Genomic DNA, 23,713 nt, shown 5'->3' with positions numbered 1-23,713 from the left:
CTTGCGCCTCTTTATTATAATATTTCTCCAACCATCGATGTGTTCTGCATGTGGTGGAGACACATTTTTTAGAAGATTTGGTACTGACAAATAGTGTTGGTTTACATTTATATAAAGTTATTAGAAGTTGTTTTTGTACATGCATGGTCTCAAACTTAAAGATACCCATGTAAAGAAAATTCACAAAATGTTCACATGCCCAAGAAGAGAGTCAGTGTCACATTTCTATGCTATAACAAGCAAACCTGTGAATTTATATGGTGACTCGTTGCCACCTAGTGGTGTCTTGAGAAGAATGTTTCATCTATTCAGATTATCAGTTATTATTCTTCAACTTCTACCAACTAGAAATGATTTACATTATCAAGACACAACCATCCGTTTACTCATCATGGGTCCAACTCCGCCTCAGAAAAGAGTTGCATAATGTCTCAGGTCCCTCCGGTCTGAGAAAGTCCCCCTGAAAACCTCCTCAATTAAATCTGCTTGTGCTTGACGACGTCTGCGACGACCCCCCTCCCGCTCTGCCCTCCTGCTCATGTTCTTGTGCAACTTGTTTTGCAGCTACTGGTTGGTCGGTGGCACGGGGAGGGTCATCTGCTTGACAAAACCATAAAAATATAAAGGAGCAAGGCGCCATAGCCTGGCTTGTAAATTAGCATCCTTCCTTTCTTTCTTCCTTCCCACCTTACTTTCTTAGTGTCTATTTCCTCTTCTATTTTCAGCTGTGGCTTTGCTCTAATCATCCATCAGTCATTATCAATAGATGATTGACCCTCATTCATTTAAGCCTGTGTGTGAATCCCCTCATCAGTGTGACTCGGGGAATGGAAATGTCACATATGTTTGAATGATGCAGTAGTTCAGGACTGCATCCTGTCTCAGATCCTGTAAGACACAGCGACTACAAATATCATACGACGATGATGAGTCTTTCTGATGGTGTATATTAGAAAGATGTAACAGTGAACACATTTGTACTAAAGGAGATTATAATTACATTAGTCCGGCAGCTGAAGCAAGCTTGAGTCTTATTTCCTGCTTTCTAAATCAAAAAATCAAACCTCTCTCTTCCTTTTTTTAAATATATATATATGTTTATATATATATATATATGTTTATATATATATATATATATATATATATATATATATATATATATAAACATATACGGGAGCAGAGTAATTCTCAGTTTGACCAGCGGCTATTTGAGAGTGCAGGCGGGGTGTCTGAGGGAAAACATTACAAAATAAAATATCTGGAATAAAAATAGGAAAGAATCATAAGTTATAAGTTATCAGCTTAATGTAGCCTGCAGCTTCGTATTTTGGGGAAATGAAAAACATCTTTCAGAAACTGACGTCTCCTCAGGCAAAGTTAGGGAATGTGCAGCATTTAAAAAATGCTTCAATGAATATTAATGGCAGCATTAGACATAACAGCCATTTACATACTTTTCTTAGGACCTAGACATCTGCAGAAGTGCAGTGTTGTGATAAACTGAACATATCATAAAAATAAGCCAAGTTTGTGACAAGTGCATGTTCGTGTGTGCATGTGCCTTCATCTGTAGCCGGACAGGTGCATGCTAGTGTGTGTCCACGCTGGTATGCCAGCCATCTCATTCCTCTTTGTCCGCTTCCACCCAAAAAACAAAAAGAACCCCCCCCCCCCCCCCCCCCCCCTGCCCCGGCAGCAGCTGAGAATAAACTTCAGAGAGACAGGCCCTGCAAAGCCCAGAGATAGACCAGGGAGAGAGAGAGGCAGCGGAAGAGAAAACGTCCACAGGAAATCAAAAATACAATTTCAATGGTTCAATCCTTTTGGATGTGGTAGAACCTGAGGCTTCTCGTGATACAATCATGTCAACGTGGCTGAAAGTTTCCAGATTCCCTTCAAGTAGAACTGTCAAAGCTCTTTGATGTGGTCTCTGGAGACATCTAGTGGCTTCAAGTTGCCAGAGCAGGTCAATTAACAAGTGAATGTAATAGGCTATATCAGACTTCACTGTGACATGAAGTCTGCTCACTGTGATTTTGCCGTGTGATTTTGCCTGAATTATAGATCTCTCATATTTAGCTGCCTGCCTGTCACAGACTGCACAGTCACCCAGCTGTGATGAACCTGCACACACACACACACACACACACACACACACTGTCCCTTGTGAATAGTACAGCCCGTGGGATCTCGTTATACAGTGTGCCATCTGCATGCGGACAAAAACAAGTCCCGTTAACGCCTCCTACCTCCTCCATGATCACCACCTCGCAGCTCCAGTCTGTCATCCTCTGTGGGCAATGTTTTATTTTCTCCACCAAAACCTTTGATTCACAATCATAGCTTATGGTAGCTGCAGAATTGCCTCATCACACGCAGGTTATTGTCATTCACTTTCATGTAAGTCATTATATTTGCGTGAAAGCAGAAATATCTTCCATTTTTTTTAAATTCAAAACATCAGTGTTTAATTCAGAAGCTGTTTGAGTCGTGGGTATTGAGGCTCTAGGCACCTGTGGGTGTGGCAGCTGGGCCTCTGCTCCTCATGGCATCTCTGTACACATGAGCATCATGTTCCCTCTGAGGTCTGTTCAGACTACAGAGCTGAGGATGTGGTGGTGATGACCCAACGCAGTGTGTTGTGACAGGAAGGGCAGCAGGGGACTTGCTGTCCGTTGAAGAATCTGGTTTCCTTCTAATAAAGACAGAGATCCGGGTGGAAGGAAGATGAAAGCTGACAATTGTCGCTGTCAACACTCGCAGCTGTGGTTGTGCTGTACAGGCCCACATCTGTTCCCGCCCAGCTTAGGAAAAAGCAATCTGATGTTTTTCATTTATTCCAGCCTGCAAGTCATTCCGAACGGAGGCGGCGGGCCCCAGCCGCGGATGAGTAAAACAGCATGGACATGGAGGATTACAAGTTACTTTGTCAGCCCTGTATTTTAGGATCACACCCAGCTTGTGCTGTATGCCCCCTTTGTGCTTTCATCCAGTCAGACTGAAACATACCAGACCAGAATGGCTCTCAAAGTAGAGCGCGTACCTCGACTACAGTCCCCTTAAATTCAATCAAGCTAACCCAAATTCCTGGATCCGCCCCTTTGTCCAGACCTGTGCCAGAATCTGATGAATTCTTCCTCGGCCCATGTCTGATCCTTCCACCAAATTTCGTGAAATCCTGTGTTTTTTGCGTAACCCTGCTGACAAACCCAACCAATAAACAAAGAAATGGACAAGAGTGAAAACATAACCTCAGAGGTACAGTAAATATCGACACAAGGGAGGAAACAACATTTGTTTACTGTACTTTGTTTAGTAAAGCACTTGACTGCTCTGTCGTTTTTATAGGTTAGATATATAAATGTGGGGAGGGCCCATGGTTTCACTGGAAGGGACTCACGTGCACTAACGTTAACACTTGCCTGCACTGGCTACCAAATTAAAGAACAAAAAGGCGCACACACACACACACACACACACACACACACACACACGTTTGGACTTCATTCTCTGCTCAGGTCGCCATTACTCCTCTAAATCTTCTTTCACAGAAAATAGTTGTTGGCTGCTACATTAATGTTCATATTAATGTTCATATATATTTAACCTTCGCTCATAAAAGTGAACTGAGCTGACTCTGACTTCTTATGTAAAATTAACACACCCACCCACCACCCCGACTGCACCACTCCCCCTACTTACGGTACCCACCCAACTGTCCTGCCAGCTGTCTATTTTAGTTGTCCACGTAACACCCTTCAAGCAATTACTGTCTGAGTGGTCTCCTGGTGTTCATCCAAAATAGTCTCTCCTAAGGAATTTTGGAAGGCTGAAAATAAAATGTCATTTATTTATCATTTGACATATGTGTTCAAGCTGATATACACAACAATCAGCGACGGGTTTAGAAAGTACAGCTTTAAAGAAGAATTGTTAAATGGATTAGAATGTCTTAACGCTCAAGTTCAAAATCTTGGTGTTTGACAGTGGAAAAAAACACATTATTTATGGTTACATTTTTTAATTCACGATGATAAATCGGGGCAAAAATGGGGCTGTGTCTTTTGGAGTGGTTCTGTGTCTCTCTCTATGGTCGTTTTGTATCTTTTTTGTGGTTCTTCTCTTTGCGGTTGTTTGGTTAACCTTCCAACAATCATGTTTTTCAGAGGCTACTGTGAAGGGCCCTGGGCCTGTACGTTCAGTAATCCATCCATGATGCACCTTCTCCCTCTGATAGGAGGGACCTGTGCCATGTTTTCCACTGCTGTAGCCCTGCCCGTGGAAACAATGAGTGTCCAGTCTATGTGCATGATCTAGGTCAGTGTATGACTTCAACACTTATTGATTAATCACACGAGAGTAAGTTAAAATAGTGATTTATTTTTTTGCCTGTTTCAGTTTTGTCTAAAAAGCAAAACATGCTTTGCCAAACCATATTTGTATTTACGATGATTCCCCTCGAGGAGCATTCACAACCACAAAAGTTCTGCAGCCTGACCTACTGACCTGAGATTCTGTGAAGATTTCCCCTGCTTCATAAACTATTTTGTTAAGATGCATTCCAGCTATTCATTGTAGTAACTTGCAGTTGTTTTTTGACAAGGCTCCTGCTTATATAATCTCTTTGAATGGGTTGTATGTGTGACCCTCTGACTAAATATCTGCCAGAGTGAAGTGTGAATGGATTCCCCATTAAATTAGATGGCAAATATGGTCTTTGCCTAAGGAATGATTAATTAAATCGATGCATCTTAATCTGGGATTTTGTTGGCAGTTAGCGGGGAGATTTGAGATGCGTGGCAGCAGACCGCTTGTCTCAAAAAATTTCCTGGAAAAATGAGTGCTAATCCTATCCCGAGATATTGTCAAACCATTTTATTCTAAGCTGTAACATACCAAAGTTATTATGGCGAGGTGTTGGCAAATGACTGAACCATTAATGCTTGCTTTTAAATTACAATGATTTATTAAGTGTCGGTGGCAGGCTATTGATAGTGGAGGATGTGGAGGGTGAGTGTAAATTACCCCATCGTTTTGAGACAATTGAAGAAGCCTGTAATGAGTTCAGTGTGACATGCCAGTACGGTGCGCGGTTGGTACAATGCTACATGCTCCATTTTGAGTGCTATTCTTAGCTGCATTGTTTTGCTATCTCAGCTTCAATTATAGATAAACCCCACATATATATGAATTTTTTAATTATTTTTTTGTAGTGTTATGTGAAAAATGAAAAAAATCTAGTCAATAAATCAATTTGAATTTGTTTCTGGGACAATATGAAGCTGTGTTATAGATATAGAACCCATGTTGTGTTATGGAGATGATACGATGAAGTTGGTCCAACTTTGAGGAAAAACTCGCCCATCACCACAATTAACACATTTCAACCACTCCGATTCGGCCCCGGAGGTGATTGGCGGCGCTCCCCGGCCCCTCTCAGCCAATGAGCGAAGGGGAAGGGGGCGGGCCCATCTGCACTGTAATCAATCCTCCGATAAACCGCGTGAGCTCGTGTGTGTGCGTGTGTTTGTGCGTGTGCCGCTGCTGCGTGAAACCGGTCGGCGTGTTTTCTGTCCGCCGCCGACAAGTGCGACGAGACAGGGCCAGGGGGAGAACAAGTCGGGGGACATGGGGGAGAGATTTGTGGTCGTGCCGGTTGACGGAGGAGGGGTCGCCGGGCACAGGGAGCACTCGGACGCGGTTGTCGCCGACCCGGCATCGGACACTGGCGACGGCAGCAGAGGCGGCGACGACGGCGGCGGCGGCGGTGGTGGCGGCGGCGCCGCGGAGGAAAAGGAGCAGGGGGAGGACTCCGTGTTCGAGCCGCAGGACCCCAACAACGTGGTGCCTATCCTGGAGTACAACCGGGAGCCCAACAAGTACGGTAAGACGGCTGGCCGCGTCCCGCTCCTGATCTCCTCCTGCCTGTCAACCTGAGGATTAGGCGTCGAGTTGCACTTGGACTTGCACTTGTGCCCCAGGCAATTTCAATTTCAATCGTCAGTCCCCCCCCGCTCCCCAAAAAACTTCTGGCATCAACATGAGCCAGGAAAAGTTCTGAGCGCAGAGAACAAGCCAACACCATTGTGAGAATGCAATTTAGCCGTCACCCGGGAACATGTGTACTTCATTTCGGGAGTCACAAACAAGCGCTCCCCAAAACTTTTGTCAGCTGACACTTTTATTTTCAATATAAAGGCAAAATTAAAGTTGTCTTGGACTAGACAGTTTATGCCTTATGACGTAACAGGTGGAGTCAAGCCTTTTTAGATAGATTCATTTAGTGGTCAGGGTTTTTTTCTTCTTCTTTGAAATAATGGTGAGAAGCAAATGAAAGCCCTGAACAACAGGTAAGAAACAGGAAGAAAAGGAACTTGGGGTAGTTAAAGAAAAAATAAAAGAAAAATCTTGTTGGTTAACATCCTGTAATTTAAGACTCACCGTAGAGGTCAAATAATGACCCCTGCATTAGAAATGAGGCCACGCCCTCTAAAGGAAATGTTGGTTTGACTTATGAGATGATGGAATATGATATAATAATGCCCAGGTTAAGTTCATCATCATGCTCCGAGCTCTCGATTTGGCCGCAGCCTTCTACGCCCTCCGGGTCTTGCTCAGTTGCTCCCAAACAAGATGCTTCTATAGCAACAGGTAGAGGGGCTTTGGAAGGGGCTCGAATGTTGCCTGGCACACTTTGTGTGTCGACGGCTCGCTGTGTGCACAGACAATCTGTTTGTGTGTGTATTGACTGCTGCCCGTCAGAGCATGAAGTGTGTTTTGTTAAACTGCGCTGAGCCGCACAAATGCGTCACTGGCTGTGGCTTTCTTTTTAAATGCAGTACGTTTGTAGTGTGGGGTCTCACGGTCTTGGTTTGTTTATAGCTTAGGACAAAAACAGCTGCTTTCCACTTGCATCAGTGACAGATTGGACGGTTTGGTCGATGCAGGTTATTTCACATGTCACACTAACACACACACACACACACACACACACAAAAGAGAGAGATTATGAGCCTGTTGTTGGAAATGTCACGTTGGAGATTGTAGACGTGCTTGAGATTAATCACGGCAACGGAGCAGTCTGTTGCGTTTGGTACGACAGAGACAATTCCCACCGGCCCACAGGGTCAATAATAAATGCTCGGCGCATAACAGGTCAGTCTCTGGTGCTGCAAAAAATCCACTGCTGGTGATCTACTGAAATATATCAGATGATGACTTCCTGTGTGTTCCTTTTCTTTCATGTCGACTTGAAAAAAATAAACGGTTTGACAACGTTATATAAAAAAGAGATTATAATTTAATGCGTCTGATGGTGTGGTGCCTGGATTTTCATCTTCCATGGGATCCGATTGAGGATTTTAGGATGAAAGGAAATGATTCAGACACTTCTTGTCCACATGATATGCAGCATTGGTACACACACTGTTGTCTTCTCCCCCGTAGTTTGATTTGCATGTAAAAGTGTTGTCTTTAATCGGTGTATTGTGGACGGGATAAACCTCTACCTCATACCGTGAGAGTAAAAGGTGTGTTGAACTGGATGGGTATCCAAAACAGAGACGGCATCTTCCACATGATTTCCTCTCCCCTTGATACAAGAACAGGTCGGCACTTGTCAGATTTAATGCACAGATGGAATTTCATTCTGTCATATGAAGACGGGCGTTCACTTTTGATTATGTGTGTGCAGTGCTTTTGCTCGTCCTTGAAATGCTAATTTTACTTTCACAACAAAATCAAATAACACAAAACAGTCGAACATCTTTTCTGCTCCTGCTAAAAGTTGATTCTGCACAAATGTGATGTGCTTCCATCTGAGTCTTTCTCCCCGTGCTCAGGTTGCCTCTGTGCGCTCGCAAAAAACTTCTCCTCTCAGATTTCTGCTCTGCTCTTGATTTTTTTTTTTTGAGAAACGACCCTGTCAACATTTTCCCAACCAATATAGAATGCCAGGTTTGTCGTTGACCCAAGGGAATCGTCACCACCTCCTTCTTGGTGACGGACAGTTGCTTCTTGTTGCCTGCATCAGTGATCCTTGAGGTCATGGGAAGTGCAGGTATTTCTACAAAAAAGAAAACAGGACTGTATATTATAACTGAACAATGAAAACTGACCAATCAGGACTCTCAAACATTTTATTATTGTTTATTGTTCTGCGAGTTATTTGCCCTGGATTTCGGTTTCATTTCCTTCCTTTCCTGCAGTCATTGCATAGCAATCAATACATGGCCGATAGCAGGGATGCCTTCGTCGTGTTTTGTAATCTATATTTCTGTTTGGCTGCTGGATGCTTCGGCTAAATTAAATTCCTCAATGATAAAGTTGATTAACGTAGCAGATAACGAGTTTAGATAACGTTTGGATAATGGATGCTCGGGCATTTTCCACTGCGGAGGCACGTCTTCTAGTAGTTCCAGTAACACTTGCGTGTAACCACCAATCTTGGTAAAGATTAGTCTTTCTTTTCTTAAAAAAAAATAAATAAATTAGCTTATCATGACAAATTTTTGTTGAAAGATTGTCTCAAAAAAGGCAGCACTGAAAGGCTACGGATAAAAGGGTTACCGTATAAATGGAGAGAATGTTTTCTTGATATTTGTACGTCATAAATAAATAATGCACAAGGCTTTCTGTATATTTGAATGTATCGGTGAGCTGTCATCAGGGTTGCCAAACAAATGTTTGGTGGGAGATTGAGTAACAAATATTGTAAAGTGGAAGCGGTAGTTACAGAGTCTGTGTCCTCTCTGTTCAGACCGATTGAGGCAAAGGCCAAGCTGTGAGGAGAGTCAAGTGAACATGAACATGATTGTCGAAAGCTAACAATGTGTAAAGTACTTAGTATATATTATGATAGCATAATGTATAATATATAAAGTATATGCTCTGAAAACAAGCACGTGATGAATATATATATATATATATGTATATAGTTGATGAAATCACATGAAGAGGGTGTACCCCTGCCGCTCGCCTGCGATAATGAGGATGACTAAGATTATATTTGGATTTATGGGAGATTAAGCAGCCAGCGAAAGATAAATGAGGTTCTTCAGGGATAAGGGTCTCCAGAAGGTGTCAGATTTAAATTTGATGTGACAGTATGACACAGACTGGACATCTCTCACTGTCTCTGACAGTGCATGCATTATAGTTTCAGGAAACTTTGTTGCTGAGCAGTTAGCAGACATTAATTTTTTTCATGATATCACGATGCCGATGCTGAAACGATGTCACAAGTCTGTTCTGATTACATGAAATTTTTAAATTTGACCAAATGGAAAACTAGAGAATGTGTTTGCAGAGCACAGGCCTCTGCCAAGTAGGTTTATTGAGTCTACTTCAGCTAATAATGCAACGTTTGAGCTTCAGTGGCATGAAGATTTGTTGTTTAAGTGCTCCTCTAAGCGTTGCTTTGAGTGTGAATGCAACCAAGATGCATTAAGGACGCATTTGAGAACCGATCACGGGTTTGGGCTCTAGGATATTGCGTTAACGTTGTAGTATTTGTTTGCCACGCAACACTACTTAAATACTTCCTGTTTCTGCTCGGGCACTTTGGCAACAATACCGTCGAATGTTCTGTCTATGGACTCAAACAGCCACTCTCATAATTGTCTGCTTTACCCAATTGCTTGTGTGTCCTGTTTTCTCTCTCTTCGTCTTGGTGGGGAGATTGTAGACAATCAAGAAAAAATCGACATTTACAGGTATATTAAATCATAATAAGTAAGAGCAGAGTGACGCAGCTTTCCCAATTAGTTTTTGGACACAGACGGAGCGAGTCTTCGGAATGTCCTCGCTACACATGTTGCCATGCGTCCGTACATTCACGTTTTAAAAAGGCATGCACCTTGGGTGTCATGTGCTGCCCTCTGCTTTATTTGGAGTCCAGCAGTCAGCACATGGACACCAACTGGGCCCCGGACGGCGGGTGTCCACTATATCTGCTCCTGCTCCTGCTTGGGACGTTTGTCCCAGTTGCTCGTTATTTACACGCAACACTTAGGAGGAGGTGTGTTTGCAGAGGGTTTCATTGCCTCTTCTTTTGGGGAAAGGCACAGTTTTGGCAAAATCTTGCAAATTGCCTCTTTTTTAATGTGGTCATTTGTTTTTAAAGGTTGACACCGACGTCATGACTTCATCTGAGAGCATTATAATAGTTTAAGGTATACCTATGGCCATCATGCTAGTTAAACCTTTCTGTTCTCTTCTCATTCATTTAGCCATTAAATAGTCAAGTGAGTCATTTCTACTTATCCGTGACCAGAAGGCATGCAGGGAGGGACACATCTCTCTTGTCTTTACCAAAACTTTGTTGTTCTTCACGATAACTCACTGCTTTGACATCACCGAGAAGCTGTGGTTAGCACTGCAGAAGATTTGAATCTTTCACTGTGTTGGCCGTGTGTTATTTCAACACGTACTCCCATTCAGTTTCTGAATCTGCCTTTTGGGCAAGTCGTAAAACTGTTTTCATTTTTTAACCGGCTGTGTGTCTTGTTGTGTCAAATGTATTACTTCAGGCACATAAACATTACATTTAAGTTCTACTTATCATTTACAGAATTTCATAAACTAGCAGAGAACAGTTCTGTATCTGCTTTGCCTACTGCTGTAGTGACTCGTCAGATGCTGTTTTCTGTATCTATCTGTACCTTTTTAAAAATAACCCTGTGTTATCCTTGTGGACTCGTGACACGAAACATATGTATATCATCATCTGAGATTGGGAGGGTCATGGGGGGCAAATCCTGTTTTTTTCCATAGAGCTTAACTGTGCTACCTCTATTTTCTTTTTCTTTATCCTGACCAAAAAAATTGACCATTAGGTTTTGTAGAATGTTGCAGCTGTCAACATGATATGGTTGGCATGTCGGTGCAGTCCAAAAGATTGATGTGGTGGCAGTGTTAAAGGTGAACGGCAAGCTTTAAGTGTAGGCTGTCCAGTGTTAGATTTTTGAAGCCGATACCATATGTAGGAGTCTCTACACAAACAATATTAATAGTCTCTACATAAACAATATTAATAGTCTCGAACTGAACCCTACTATTGTGTTTTAGATGTTTATTCCTCAAATTGGGGTCATCGCACATCCCTAAAAGAATATTGTCACCTGCCTTGTAAACCTGAAATCCTCTACTTATCTCATCCAATAGTGTTTATTCCATCCAGACACATAATGCAAGTGGCCAGATAAGGGATAATAATAGCAGCAGCTGAAAGCCGTTGCTGCTGAACAGAACAGACGTGGGAAAAAACGAAACACAACGTGTTTTTCCGCAGGAGGCTCTCTACATTTGGTGTGAGTGGTCATGGGGTTTTCCAGCTTCTTGGGTCAGCATTATGTTAGAAGGCTAAGTAACTTATTTACTGCCAGTCGTTTGGGCCTCACTCCTAATGACGGAGAAAAATGTACATTTGAAATGACATCAGGTGCTGGCCAGGAATTGTTGTACAGTACATACAGGGAGCGGACACATAAACAGGAACAGATGAGGACAGAATGACTCCCTATAATGACACTGCCATAAATGCTGCCATTGTGAATTTTTAAGTTCAATTCTCGTTGATGCCAACATTTGTTGAATCAACTTTGTGGCTCATTGATCATGCGTTTTTATTGCAAAAGGGAATAATATGCAATGATTGAAAACCACCATTGAGTTTAAGAATTTTTGAAGGTGTCTCAACAAAAAAATGACTTGTTAATTTTTTTATTTACTTTCTGTGTCCACCCGAGGTATATGGCGAGACCTAGGTACTGTAGGAAGCTCCCCGGTGGTGGCGTCTTTGGATATCGGGTGTCAGAAATGTGTAGAGAGACGCATCGAGCGAGTATCATGTTCTGCGTGAGCCTAAGGATAACCTTCTGTAACGCCACGCCTCTCGCAGGCAGCCTAATTGACTGCCGTTCAGTTGGCTGCCACAGATGGAACCGATACAGTGGGAGCTTCAATCATTTCCTGCATCTCTCACGGCTTGTACTGAGCTGGCTGCTCGAAAAGGGAACTGAGCTCACGAAACACTTGTGTCAGCTTCTGTTTTTGCTGTACGTCATCATCGGCTGATATGAATGCCCATACCTGGCATTTCCACATGCCTGGCTTCATTGAAGTGTCCCTGGGGTGTTTTGATACCAGGTTTCCAAAGATTTTTTTAATCATAAGCAAAATCTTAATTTCACTGGCTCACTATGAAATAAAGATCCACTGGATTTGAAATTGCATCGTCCACTTTCAATCTCCAGGCTGTGAACTTTGTCAGCTGTCATTAAGTGAAAACACAGAATTTGCGGGAAAATTATGTAGAATGAAATATACTCTATAAAGGGTAATTACCTCCTTAAGAGAGGACAGTATCACCTGAGCCTGCTGTGTCAAATGGAGTTTTATGGATGACTGTCAAGTGCGCTGTTACCTGAGATGTCTGAGGCGTCGCCATCCATGTGTATTGTGGACTCCAGGTTACCTGCATGCAGAGTATTGCACCATACTTTGCTAATATATGGTGGTCTTCTTTGCCTTTTGATGAGCAGCCACCTCTCTCTAATTATTGTTTATGTCTTGCTGCTGAGTTTTGTCTAGCTTTGGTTCCAACAACAGTCTTGGAAATGTTTAAGATAAGAAAATCTTTTATTAGTCCCAAAACAGTGAAACACCTGAGTGAGTTGGCAGTGTAGTCTAGTTCAATGACAATTTTACAGTCAGTCACTAGGAAAGTCTGATTTTACTATGATCATTGACATTGTTTTTTCATTTAGTTTCACTCCTCAGTGCTTGTGCTTCTCATCTAGCCAGCCTGATTGTTTTTCAACGTGTTTGGATACATTTGTATAGAATATAAAACAAAATGTGTCATCTTGTTGGTGTAACTGGTGCACTACCAGGTTTCATCAGATGGGGGCAACAAAGAGTCATCTCAAGTCTTCCACTTACCCCTGCAATGATGAGATATAGCTAAAAGAACAGCTAAAATACTGGTGTTTTGTTATTGCATTCAACAAATGACAGGATAAAGGACCAGTTGGATGCCCCTTGGTTTTCTTTTGTAGACCCTCTTGCGTCTGTTATAAAAAAAAAACTAAACATGCAATGTAGTTTAAGAGCAGAAAAAGGTTAAAATGTGACAAAGGCCACGACCCAAACCACAAAGTCTGTTCGCCTCCATGAGTTTGACATGAGTCAAAGAGATCTGAACAGAGAGGTTGTCCTTCCCCCTTCCCCTCCAGAGGGCACTGCGAGTCACTGGTGAGGATTTATCAAAGGCTCTTGAGCAGGGAAGTCATGTGATGTCCCAGTTATTTGAAGTGTTGTTTTCTGACTAAACTACATTGCTGCTCCTAGAAAACAATGCTCCTATAAAAAGAGAAACTGCCTCCTTTCATGCTCTGGCCTCCTATGTCCTTGGGATCTACTTAGTGTATCTGTTGCATATCCACTCTCCTCCCATCTTCCCTTGCAGCATCAATCAATATACCTATTTTGGATTTAGAAACCTTAGCCTGATGTAGAGAAAAGGGGTCTGTTTAGTTTTTTTGGGCAGATGAATGCATCACTGAGTGATACACTGAGGGTTCAGAAAGTATTCATACATGCACTGAAGTCTGGACATTATCCTGGACGTTACCGGATGGGCTTAATTTGAGAACATACTTTTCCTGCCAGCCCCCCCTACAGCAGGAAATTCTCTGGAAGATTCGGGGCGCGCTTTATACCCAGGCACCACCCCTCACCAGAATGTTTCCAGAAATGTTCCTATTGCTGTGAATAACTTTGACAATGCCCTGCTGTGTTCTTCATATGTGAACGGCAAACTCTGGAAAATGTCCGGAGCCAATTTTCTGAAAATTACTCATAACGGAGCTTCAAAATCTCACAGCAAAATGACTACAATACTTTAGCTGGTGCTGCATTGTGATGTAGTTTGTCCATTGTCAAAGCGTGATATCATGAGGTGCAGAAAGTAGTGCCCCATAATGACATATATTGATATTTTATAATGTGATTGTTTTCTTTTTCCATGATTCTTTTGGAGCAACAGCTGAGTCTTGAATGAAAGACATATCACAAACACCCTCCCGTTAATGTTTGTGCGTCTGGCCGTGAAAAACTGAATCATGCGACATGACATGGTGGGAAAGCCTTGAGAAAATATTCATGGCTCAGCATTAAGCCAAGAGCAGTTCTCCATTTCAGTCTCCACGTTGCGTTGTTGTAAACACGCTCATGAAAGGGACATTGTCCTCGTGGCCTTGATGCGCTGATGGGTTGGAGAAGCAGTCAGACTGTCTGGCCATGTCGTCAGTGGATGTCAGTTACATTTACTGCTCATCCACTAAGCAGGAATTAGCTAAGTGCTCTCGTTGTTATAGCTCAGCAAAACCACACATTTTTTTTGGGAACATTCAGTTGTCCATTCACCCCATTGATAAATGTTGCCCTCGGTCATATTCACAATTTTTCTTAATTTGCATGTTGCCTGGATTCAATGTGATATTTGAAACCACACCCACTTACTAAACCATTATGTCTCACTGAAACCCGACCTGCTGTCTCTCTACAGCATTTCTGAAATACCAGACTGGATGGCTGAAAAACTTTACTGATCGAGCGATTAACGTCTGTGACAAGAAATATTCCTTCTCACGGGAAAATGAAACTAGCGGAGTTTAATTCTTAGACGTGTGGACAGTATTAATCAGTGTAGAAAGCGTTAATTCAGGAATTCTCTCAACCTCAGTAGTTCCAGGCAAAAACTGAATCATTCTTTCTTTAGAAATGAGCTCTCTGAAGCCTTGCTTAAGTTGCAATCTTAAAATAATAATATTCATAACAGTAACTTGATCATTGTCTCTCTTCCCTCTTTTGCCTTCAGCACCACCTCCTCCCTTCCCTATTTCCTGCAGCCTCCACCCTTCCGTCGAATGTATTGATCTTGCATGTCATCACGTTAAGGGGGGGGGGACTAAAGGGAGGAGAGATTAACTTGCTGAGGGTGGGACTCCGATAGATATTTAGAATCCATGGGGCTTAGGGGCGGCAGCATTATGGAAGAACTGGACATTTGCCTCTCATGCATTGGCTTTCCCCCCATCACACGAGCATTTCCCACCACACCAGGGTGTTGGTTACTTGAGACCTTGTATCACTTTCACTGCACTCTTTGCCCTGAGGAAATGACTCACTGTTTTTGGATTAGCAATAGAAGGTCAGCTGATGGAATGTAACATAAGCACGGCTGCTGCTGCTGCTGCTGCTGCTGCTGAGTGATGCTGCTTGAAGGAAGTGGGATCTGAATAAGATAAGAACTGACATATAGTCAGATTGGTTAATTGTTTCCTTCGGTAGTTTTAGTTGTTGAATGAATTTTTAAAAATTCTCCTTAACCCCCCTCAAAAAAGTGTCAACTTCTAAACATTTTCTCAGGCTTTGGAATTTAAAAACCATTGTGTAATTCTAAGGTGCAATAGTCTGTGTCTACTGTCAACAATACTGGACCTTGTATTCTCTCACTCCCCCTCTCTAAGTGTATTGTGGCAGAAACATGCTGTACTGTACATTTTTACTGAGATATGTAATGCAGAAGTTGAACGTGTGTGTTACCATGTGCGTGCAGCTGCGCTACAGAAACCCCTCTAGGTAGGTGTGTGTGTGTGTGTGTGTGTGTGTGTGTGTGTGTGTGTGTGTGTGTGTGTGTGTGTGTGTGTGTGTGTGTGTGTGTGTGTGTGTGTGTGTGTGTGTGTGTGTGTGTGTGTGTGTGTGTGTGTGTGTGTGTGTGTGTGTGTGTGTGTGTGTGTGTGTGTGTGTGTGTGTGTGTGTGTGTGTGTGTGTGTGTGTGTGTGTGTGTGTGTCGAGGACCAGTATATGTCTTTAAAGCAGCCCTGCCCACTTCAGACTATGCACACGGGGTCAAATAACACGGCATAGGAAGTGAGGGGATGTGTGTATTTGTGTGTGGAGAAGTTTCCTCCTCATTGGAGCAGCTCATGGCTTCCTCCTCTCTTTGAACAAAGACTGACACTGCCGGCTTTTGTTATGTGTGAGAGACAGAGCGACATTCCTGGACAGACGACCTGGCCTCAGGCACAGAAAGAGCTGTATGTATGAGGTCACACTCTCATGAGCACAAATGCATGTCATTCTTTTTATATGCTAGTGTGTGTTTGTGTGTGCTACCCCCATTGGGCGGGGCACTTCTGCTCTTCCTTATTAGGATAGTCGGTGCGGGGAGGGAGGAGGGGGGTTGGGGGTCACATGGGTGTACAGTAGAACCCCAGCGATAGGAACAAAAACTCAGATGTGAGACCCAACGTCTGTCCTGGAGAGTTTGGCACGTCACGGCACTAAGTGGGGAGGAGAAGAAAAAAAAGCAAACAGCTGCGAACAAGAGCAAAAAGGAAGAGAAGAGTGACAGCTATTGGACAGAGGAAGAGAGAGAGCGAGAGAGAGAGAGAGAGAGAGAGGAGCAGCAGAACCGAGAGGGAGGAGAGAACGGAGAGAGATAAGACTGTGACAAACAGGAGACACTGAGAGGAAGCACATGGTGTAAAAATGCCCACCAGCTTCACCGTGGTCCCGGTGAAGGACAACACAAGAAAGGCTAAAGAGGGGAACGAGGGGGAGGAGGATGTGGATGACAACAACGTGCTGAAAGAGGAAGATGAGGACACCACAGGTGAGATCAGATGTTGTTTTATTTGGCTCCATCAGGTGGGCGATTAACACAAATGGGACACAGAATGCTAATTGCAAAGTTTCAAGCCTTTTTTCTAATGCCCAATGGGTTAAAACATTTCTACTTTCATGTGACACTCGGGTAAAATGTGTACCTTTTTTAAAGGTTGGGTAGAGAAGTATTTCGGGAAAGCTCCAGACTTTGCTTACAGTTTCCAGCGCAGCCTTCTAATTTGGCTTCATTCTACACACGTTTGTGGGCTGGGTATGTGTGGGTGGATAATGTACGGGGAAGATGCTGAAATCTAGGGAAGGCTTGTTCATTTAGACTTTACAGAGAGAGTTTCCCCTCACACGCCACTGCCGCTCAAGGGAGTATGACTGAACTGTTGTTCCATTCCAATGATTCCCTTTGTCCCGCTCCACACCGGTTGCTTGTTTTTTTTTTTTGTGTGTGTCTTGTTTTCCATCTTGTTCTTATAAACATTATGTTATTCTGCCAAATTCCCCAGAGTTGTCGTAAAAACACACAGGACCAACACATACGGTCTCATCGGGGAAACCCATGGCCCATCTCCCTCTGTGTTGATTACCATTGACATGCAACGTGACTCGCCCTCTGAAGACTGAACAGTGAACTTTAGTGTTTAACTAACAGCAGGATAACAGAACTTTTACACAATGCCTTGGCTGAGGCAAGACACATGCTCCCATGTGAACCCTGCTGCATGAAGACAAAATGCATAACATGCACCTCAATTGCATCATAGGTGTATTACGTGAATTTCCACAAATCTGTCCAGATCTCAAATTGGAGAAGCACAATGTAGGAGGCCAACTTCGTCCTTTTTTCCTGACAATCAGGTAATTCTATCAAGCTTTCCATCTCGCATAATTCATCCTAACTGGGCAGAGATATAAATGTAACATCAGATCCTTGGCATAGGTACTAAAGGTTCTCCCTTTCCCTCTGCCGACCTGACATCAACCTGTCTGAAGGCAGACGGTCACGAAGTGCACATTTAACAAACTCCTCTCCAACACCCCATATTTTGCCAGACTGCTGTTAGTGAAGCTGCTGCGTTTACAGCGCTTCACATGGCGCTGAGCGAATCAGATCCCAGTTTTTTAATTTTCTGCTGTGGAGTTGCATGCTGGATACCATTTTTACAGACTGTGGGAAAGAGAAGGGCTCTTTACTTTGATGGTTATGCAGGATATCATACTGTGGCGTGCTCTGGTTTTCCCTGCACATATGATTGTGCACATGCAACCATTTTTTTCCCTCTCTGACAAAGGCTTTTAGTGGGAGAGCAGGGGATGACATATCGCAAAGGCCATGCACTGGAAATGGAACCACAAAATGATGTGTAGTTGGCTTGTCGAAGCATCACACTTCATTTTGTTTGCACTGATACTGTATTCAATACACAGATAATCTAAAGTGGATTCAAGCTCATTTTTTTAACTTTCACTTTACATTCATTCTTGGAAGAGGTTTTATTGTTGTTTCTTATTGGTCTATTTTTGTAATTTGTTGTTTTAGCAGTCTGATTTGGTGAAAACGTGACTGGGGAAAGCGTGGGAAGGGAGACTGGTCGGTTGAAGCTGTCAGTTTTGTGCAGTTTATTCTGGTAATACAACAGAGACATTGATAGCATTAAATGTTGCAGGCTCATGAGCATGTTGTGCAGGACTGAGTCAAACCACATTAACTCTTATTGATTACCACGCTGGCTCTCTTCCCGTTGGCTGAGTGGAGGGAGGTGAGACCCCACCCCTGTGCTGTAATGTAATGGAGTCCAGTTCTTCTCGTTCGCACTGAATTCCCTCTTTGTGCTCCTCTCCCTTCCGTGGTTCTGTATATTCCCATTGCCTAATCCCTCCTGAAACTGATCACGTGTACCAGCAGCTATATACTCTGCATTTCCTGAACCTACAAATTGGAGGTTCAGTTTAACTTTTGGCACATTTATGTAATACCCCAGTGGTGTAGTATCAGGTCAGGGCAAACACAAAGCACATGATCTCAAACCACTTATCTTTTGGTCGTTTTCGATCTCTTTGTATTAAATTTTTCTACAGGAGACGGGTTAAAGCTTAGTCATCTGCATAAGTTGTCAACCACACAAATGCAAAACTTATTCAAATGTCACCAACTCCAGCTTCCTGGGCTGTCAGCAACTGCCATCTATACTTTCCTTTTCCTGACATAATTTAAATTCAAGTCCCTGAATTTTTTTGGAAACCATCATTTAGTCGGGTGATGATAAGTAGTAAAACAGTTTGTGGCCTTAGTGTCCCATTTTTGTCTTTGTTAGAACGACACAAAGCCAATTGAAAAAGAAATTGTGATTGCATCTGGTGTAAAGGGAAAAGTAACAAGTGTTCAAACAGCAAAGCGAGACTATGCATGCATGTTCATTTACCCAAATATGTGGTATTTGTTTCTATGCATATGCATATCAAAACATATTCAACATGTTAAAAGAGCTTTATTTGTCTTTTGCCTATGACGCACACAGATTGAGCTGCGTGTTTGACCAAAATCCATATCGGCGTTGTCACAGAAATGTGACTTATGTACGTCGAAAGTGCCGTATGCACTGAATGTGTCACTGTGTTGTTGAACTGGAACTCTCTATTTAACTATATATACTGCTAAGCACGGTAACCAAGCTTTCTTAGTTTCTCTGTCATCATGATAGTATGATGTTTCTGTGTTACAATAATTCTTTGGTTGTTTCTTTTTGATTTTTGAGTCTTTTATTTGAGCGTATTTCAGTTCATGTCATCAACAGCTCACCCATTGATCAACTCTATAAGATTTTAGATTCATAAAATCTATGAGGGTTATATGTGTCTTATTTTCCTGTACAGATCTATGTACAGATTTTCAGTAGATCAGTGTTGCAGAGTGGGTGGAGTGGGATGGTGGGTGTACATAATAGTGAAAATGACTTGGGAGTGGACCAGTGCGGGATTGAAAAGCAGTGCTGTGCAGACCTCTACTTTGAGGTCACCAAGAATAAATGTGAGCCCTAACTTTTGGCCAAGTTGGCCCACTCGGGACAAAGCTGCACAAAGCCACACCTTGTTAATAAATGACAGAGTAGGTATGATGTGGAGGTTTTGGCTTCAGTAGTATTACAAGTGTTGGTATTGGGTTTTAACTTAAAATTACCTATCACTTGTTTACTAAATGGAAACCTTCTATAGTAAAATACAACCTTATTGTTTGGGCTCAAACTAAGCAGGTGAACCAAGAGTCTGGGGAGCTGCTGCCTCTGTCCGTTGGTCTGTGGGCCCATCTGTCCTGGACATGTGTTTCCTGTTTATTTCCCAGGCATGTCTGGTTCTGTTTAAAGCGGTTTCTGAATGAGGCTCTCCGTATTTTTGTTCCTTCTTTTCTCCCCAACAATGTTGTTAACTCTGTAACCTCCAATGCTTTCACAAGTTGCCTTGTGCATGTTGTATTTCTATAGCAGCACATGTAATGTGCTTCCAGCAAACTGCCATACAAGCATAATGCCTGGCTGATGTCGGGAATTGCATTTAAAAAAAAACAAAAAAAACAATTTCCTCACATCTAAGTGAGTAACACTTGCTCAGATGTGACTGGATAGACAACACAAAACCATGTCTCAAAAGTAGTTAACTATCACTCACTATCATGTACTAAGTCCTGTTTGTTTGAGTTAGTTGTACAAAACAAGCAAAATTGAAAGCAGTATTTTTCAAAAGATATTGCATAGCATAGTTCAAATATTCAGAAATCAGCGGGGTTAAAATTACATGGGACTGATTTTCTGTAGATTGTCTTGTAAGTGAATCAACTAATTGTTTAATCTCTAACGTAATTAGTGCTGCAACTAAAGATTGAACTAAATTATAGCAATTGTTTGGTCTATGAAACTGTATGAAAATTAGAAAACAGTGAAAACTCCCCTTCCAATTTACCTGAGCCCAAGACAATGTCGTCATCACATATATTGTTTTGTCCAATACTCAAATATATTTGGTTTTCTTAAGCCTTGGACAAGGAAAAGAAGCAAATCCTTCCATTTTATTAGTAATCACAGAAGTAATTTTAATGGTTACAGATTCATTTTCAATCGATCAACTAATCGTTGCAGCTCTAAATCTAATCAAACTGCATGTTGACATTTTCTTCTAACAAGATGGTGTTTGTCTTTCTCTGTCATAGATTACAATATAGCTTTGTGCACATACTGCTACCCTCAGTAATGGATTAAATAAAACAAAAAATTTGCCAAAGGGGAGCTTCACAAAAGCCCCGATGATCCAGGGAGGGCTCCTTCACTGTGGGAACATAGTGACCTGAGACTAGGCCTCAACATAATTCTGTTCTGGGAAGTGACTGTTTTGAAATGTCAAATTTGAAAGGGGGGGGGGGCTCTTGTGTTTACCAGCCACTGACCAGTATTTGGAAAAAGACAAACTTCAGGATAATAGCTAAGAAACAGCTAAGGACAATTATCAAGAGATGAGAGCATACTGTATCTTTTTTTCCTTTTTGAATAATGAATACACTCACTAAAACATTGGTCAGGTCTCATAATTTGGCAGAATGATTCTGCTTTGTTTGCGACAGGTCTTGAAAACACATGTACAGACCTTGTTGTGGTCTCAGTTCCCTTCCTGTCCTCTACGAACAATTTGGTAACTCTTTTTTTTTTGTTGGTGTCCTTTCTGACCCTGCGATGTTGCTCAATTCTGTGTGTTTGCTTTGTCCACAGGACTTGGTTCTGCTTGTTCCATCTTCACCTCAGCAACGCAATCAGACACCATTATTCAACTGCAGGACTTTCAGTCTACATATGGTTCATGGTTACATTATTATAATAGATCCTGCGCATAATTCTTGGAAATGCTATCATACATTTCACTACAGTTGCCTAATGCATTGTGAGTCTTTAGTGCAGGCTACTGATTAGATTACTGGGTTAAGCAGAAAATTCACCTGGTGTATCCATATGCAGCCACACACATACAGCTCTACAACATATTCAATAAATTCACAAATTCAGATTGATTAAAAACGTATGAGTCATGATGAACTTCTTTCCCTTGTGTCTGTGGTATAATATACTGAAGGGTGGATGTCGTCTGAAAAGGGATGAAGGGAGGCAAATAGTGTTGCTTCAGGAATGTAGGGAGTGAGAGAAGCAATGGGACCAGACTTGGATGATTTTACAATCACAAATAATATTTGGTTTATCAAGGCCAGCACTGAAAAGTGATCCGCTGTACCTGATACTGACAGTCACAATGTTTAAAAAAAAATAATGTGTCGACAGTATAACGTACGTCCCCTGCTAACCCCAATCATTTTAACATCTCATGTCTGATTTGACCGGACATATGTTTGGGAAAAACTACATCAACAGAACAGTTCCTATATGTGCACATGCTAAATACTGCTTGCGAAGATCATAGTTCCATGGAAAATATTGAAAGGTGAGACGCCTCATTTATCTGGCTGCTATTAAAAATAAAAGGAACATTCCATACAAAATGTACACACGTCAAATTATTACTGTAAGAGATGCCAAGCAACTCTTAAAAAGGAGCTGTGGCATTTTCATACTTGTTCATTGGGATGGTTTAGACAGACAGCCCTAACTGCCCAGTCTGCTGTCTGCCCTTTCCTGTACAGTGATCTCTCCTCCCCTCCGTTTCCCTGTCCTCAATGTGGTGTCTCTGATAAACCCTCAGCCAATAAGCTCATACTACACTTTTGTGGCTTTTTCTGTGCCCCGTCTATCTGTCCTGTCACTGTCGGCTGTAGTTTGTGTGAGGCCCTCTGGGTTCGTGAGACTGTCCTCAACATAGGTTCAGGGACAACGCAAACTCTGTAAACTCTACTAAATTCGAATCCTTTGAACATGTGTACAGATGTCTCCTTCAGCGATGTCCTCTTTTTTCATAATGCTTAGGTCGAAATATTCACTGCTGGTCTTTTGCCGTACAATTTGTTTGTAAGGTGTTGCACTCACAGAGCTCTAATGCTTCTTAACTGGTCAACCGCGTTTCTTCCATTAAATGATGCACATTGGGAAAACCAATAAACATGATGATGTAGCTCTCTGGTAAAAGTCTGTTTAGAGCCAAGAACCAACCATTTAATAGCAATGAAATGTTCCCACTGCTGGATGTGGTCACCAACAGTAGCTATTAACAGTCTTGTCCTGGTATTGGGTCAATGCTACTAAAGTGCCCACGTGTCCATTATCAAATGCGAGGCACTTTTAGTTTCAGACATCACACGAACTCAAACACATACACGAAACACCTGTTTTCGAAGTGCTGCCGAGTATTCTTGGTTTTCTGTTATGTTGTGAAAAAAACACTCACTTATTTACTGGAAAAAAAGGTTGTTTCTTTCATAATTGTTTATCAGCTCCATCATCCGCGAGGAGCCAGGGATTGTGTAATATGGGACATGAAGGCCGATATTATCTGATAATAGTTCAGAACATTGTCATGAAGCAGAAATCCCATGTATTACCCAGATGCAATCTCTGTTGGAAAATATCATCGCTGCTAAAGTATGTTTGATATATTTCTTATATTAAACATACCCATACCCTGTTAACTAAATGTTCGCAGCACAACCAACATCTGGTTCCTAGAGCCCTTCAGGTCCTTCTAAGTTTCCTTGGCAACAATTTTCTTTAATTGGATTCTGGGAGTTATTAGAGAGGGGTTAGAGATGAGTCTGGCTTGATTCAGGATGCAATCTAAGCATTTAGCTTGACAACTACAGCTACAGTTCATTGTGAAAGGAGAGGTTTGTATTTATGGGCACAGTTCCCTTCAGATTGTAAGACTGTGACACCATATGGTGAAGTGGTGGCTCTCTCTCTCTCTCTCTCTCTCTCTCTCTCTCTCTCTCTCTCTTTGTGGCATTCCAAGACAGACAAGTCTTTATGACTTTGTGTGGAGTTTACTTAGTTTTTGGAAAGAAGAAGTTGGTTGATTTAAATCTCATTCTCACATGACCATGACT

General features: G+C 42.2%; 1 protein-coding gene across 5 annotated transcripts in view; it reads left to right on the top strand.

The window, feature by feature from the left end:
- Positions 1-5,546: 5,546 nt before the first annotated feature.
- Positions 5,547-23,713, top strand: part of slc12a7b (solute carrier family 12 member 7b) — a 49,880-nt gene continuing 31,713 nt past the window's right edge. For 2 of the 5 annotated variants that reach the window (XM_035619024.2, XM_035619019.2), the window contains exon 1: positions 5,548-5,884. In XM_035619024.2, the coding sequence (XP_035474917.2) occupies positions 5,629-5,884 (256 nt within the window). In that variant the 5' untranslated portion in view covers positions 5,548-5,628. Of the gene's footprint in view, positions 5,885-16,266; positions 16,682-23,713 lie in introns of those variants that run through there. The other 3 variants (XM_035619021.2, XM_035619022.2, XM_035619023.2) reach the window with 3 other exon arrangements.

This window comes from Scophthalmus maximus, chromosome 21, assembly GCF_022379125.1.
Source record: "Scophthalmus maximus strain ysfricsl-2021 chromosome 21, ASM2237912v1, whole genome shotgun sequence".
In the NCBI taxonomy this organism is placed as follows: domain Eukaryota; kingdom Metazoa; phylum Chordata; class Actinopteri; order Pleuronectiformes; family Scophthalmidae; genus Scophthalmus; species Scophthalmus maximus.
This window is presented reverse-complemented; position numbering and strand designations above follow the sequence as displayed.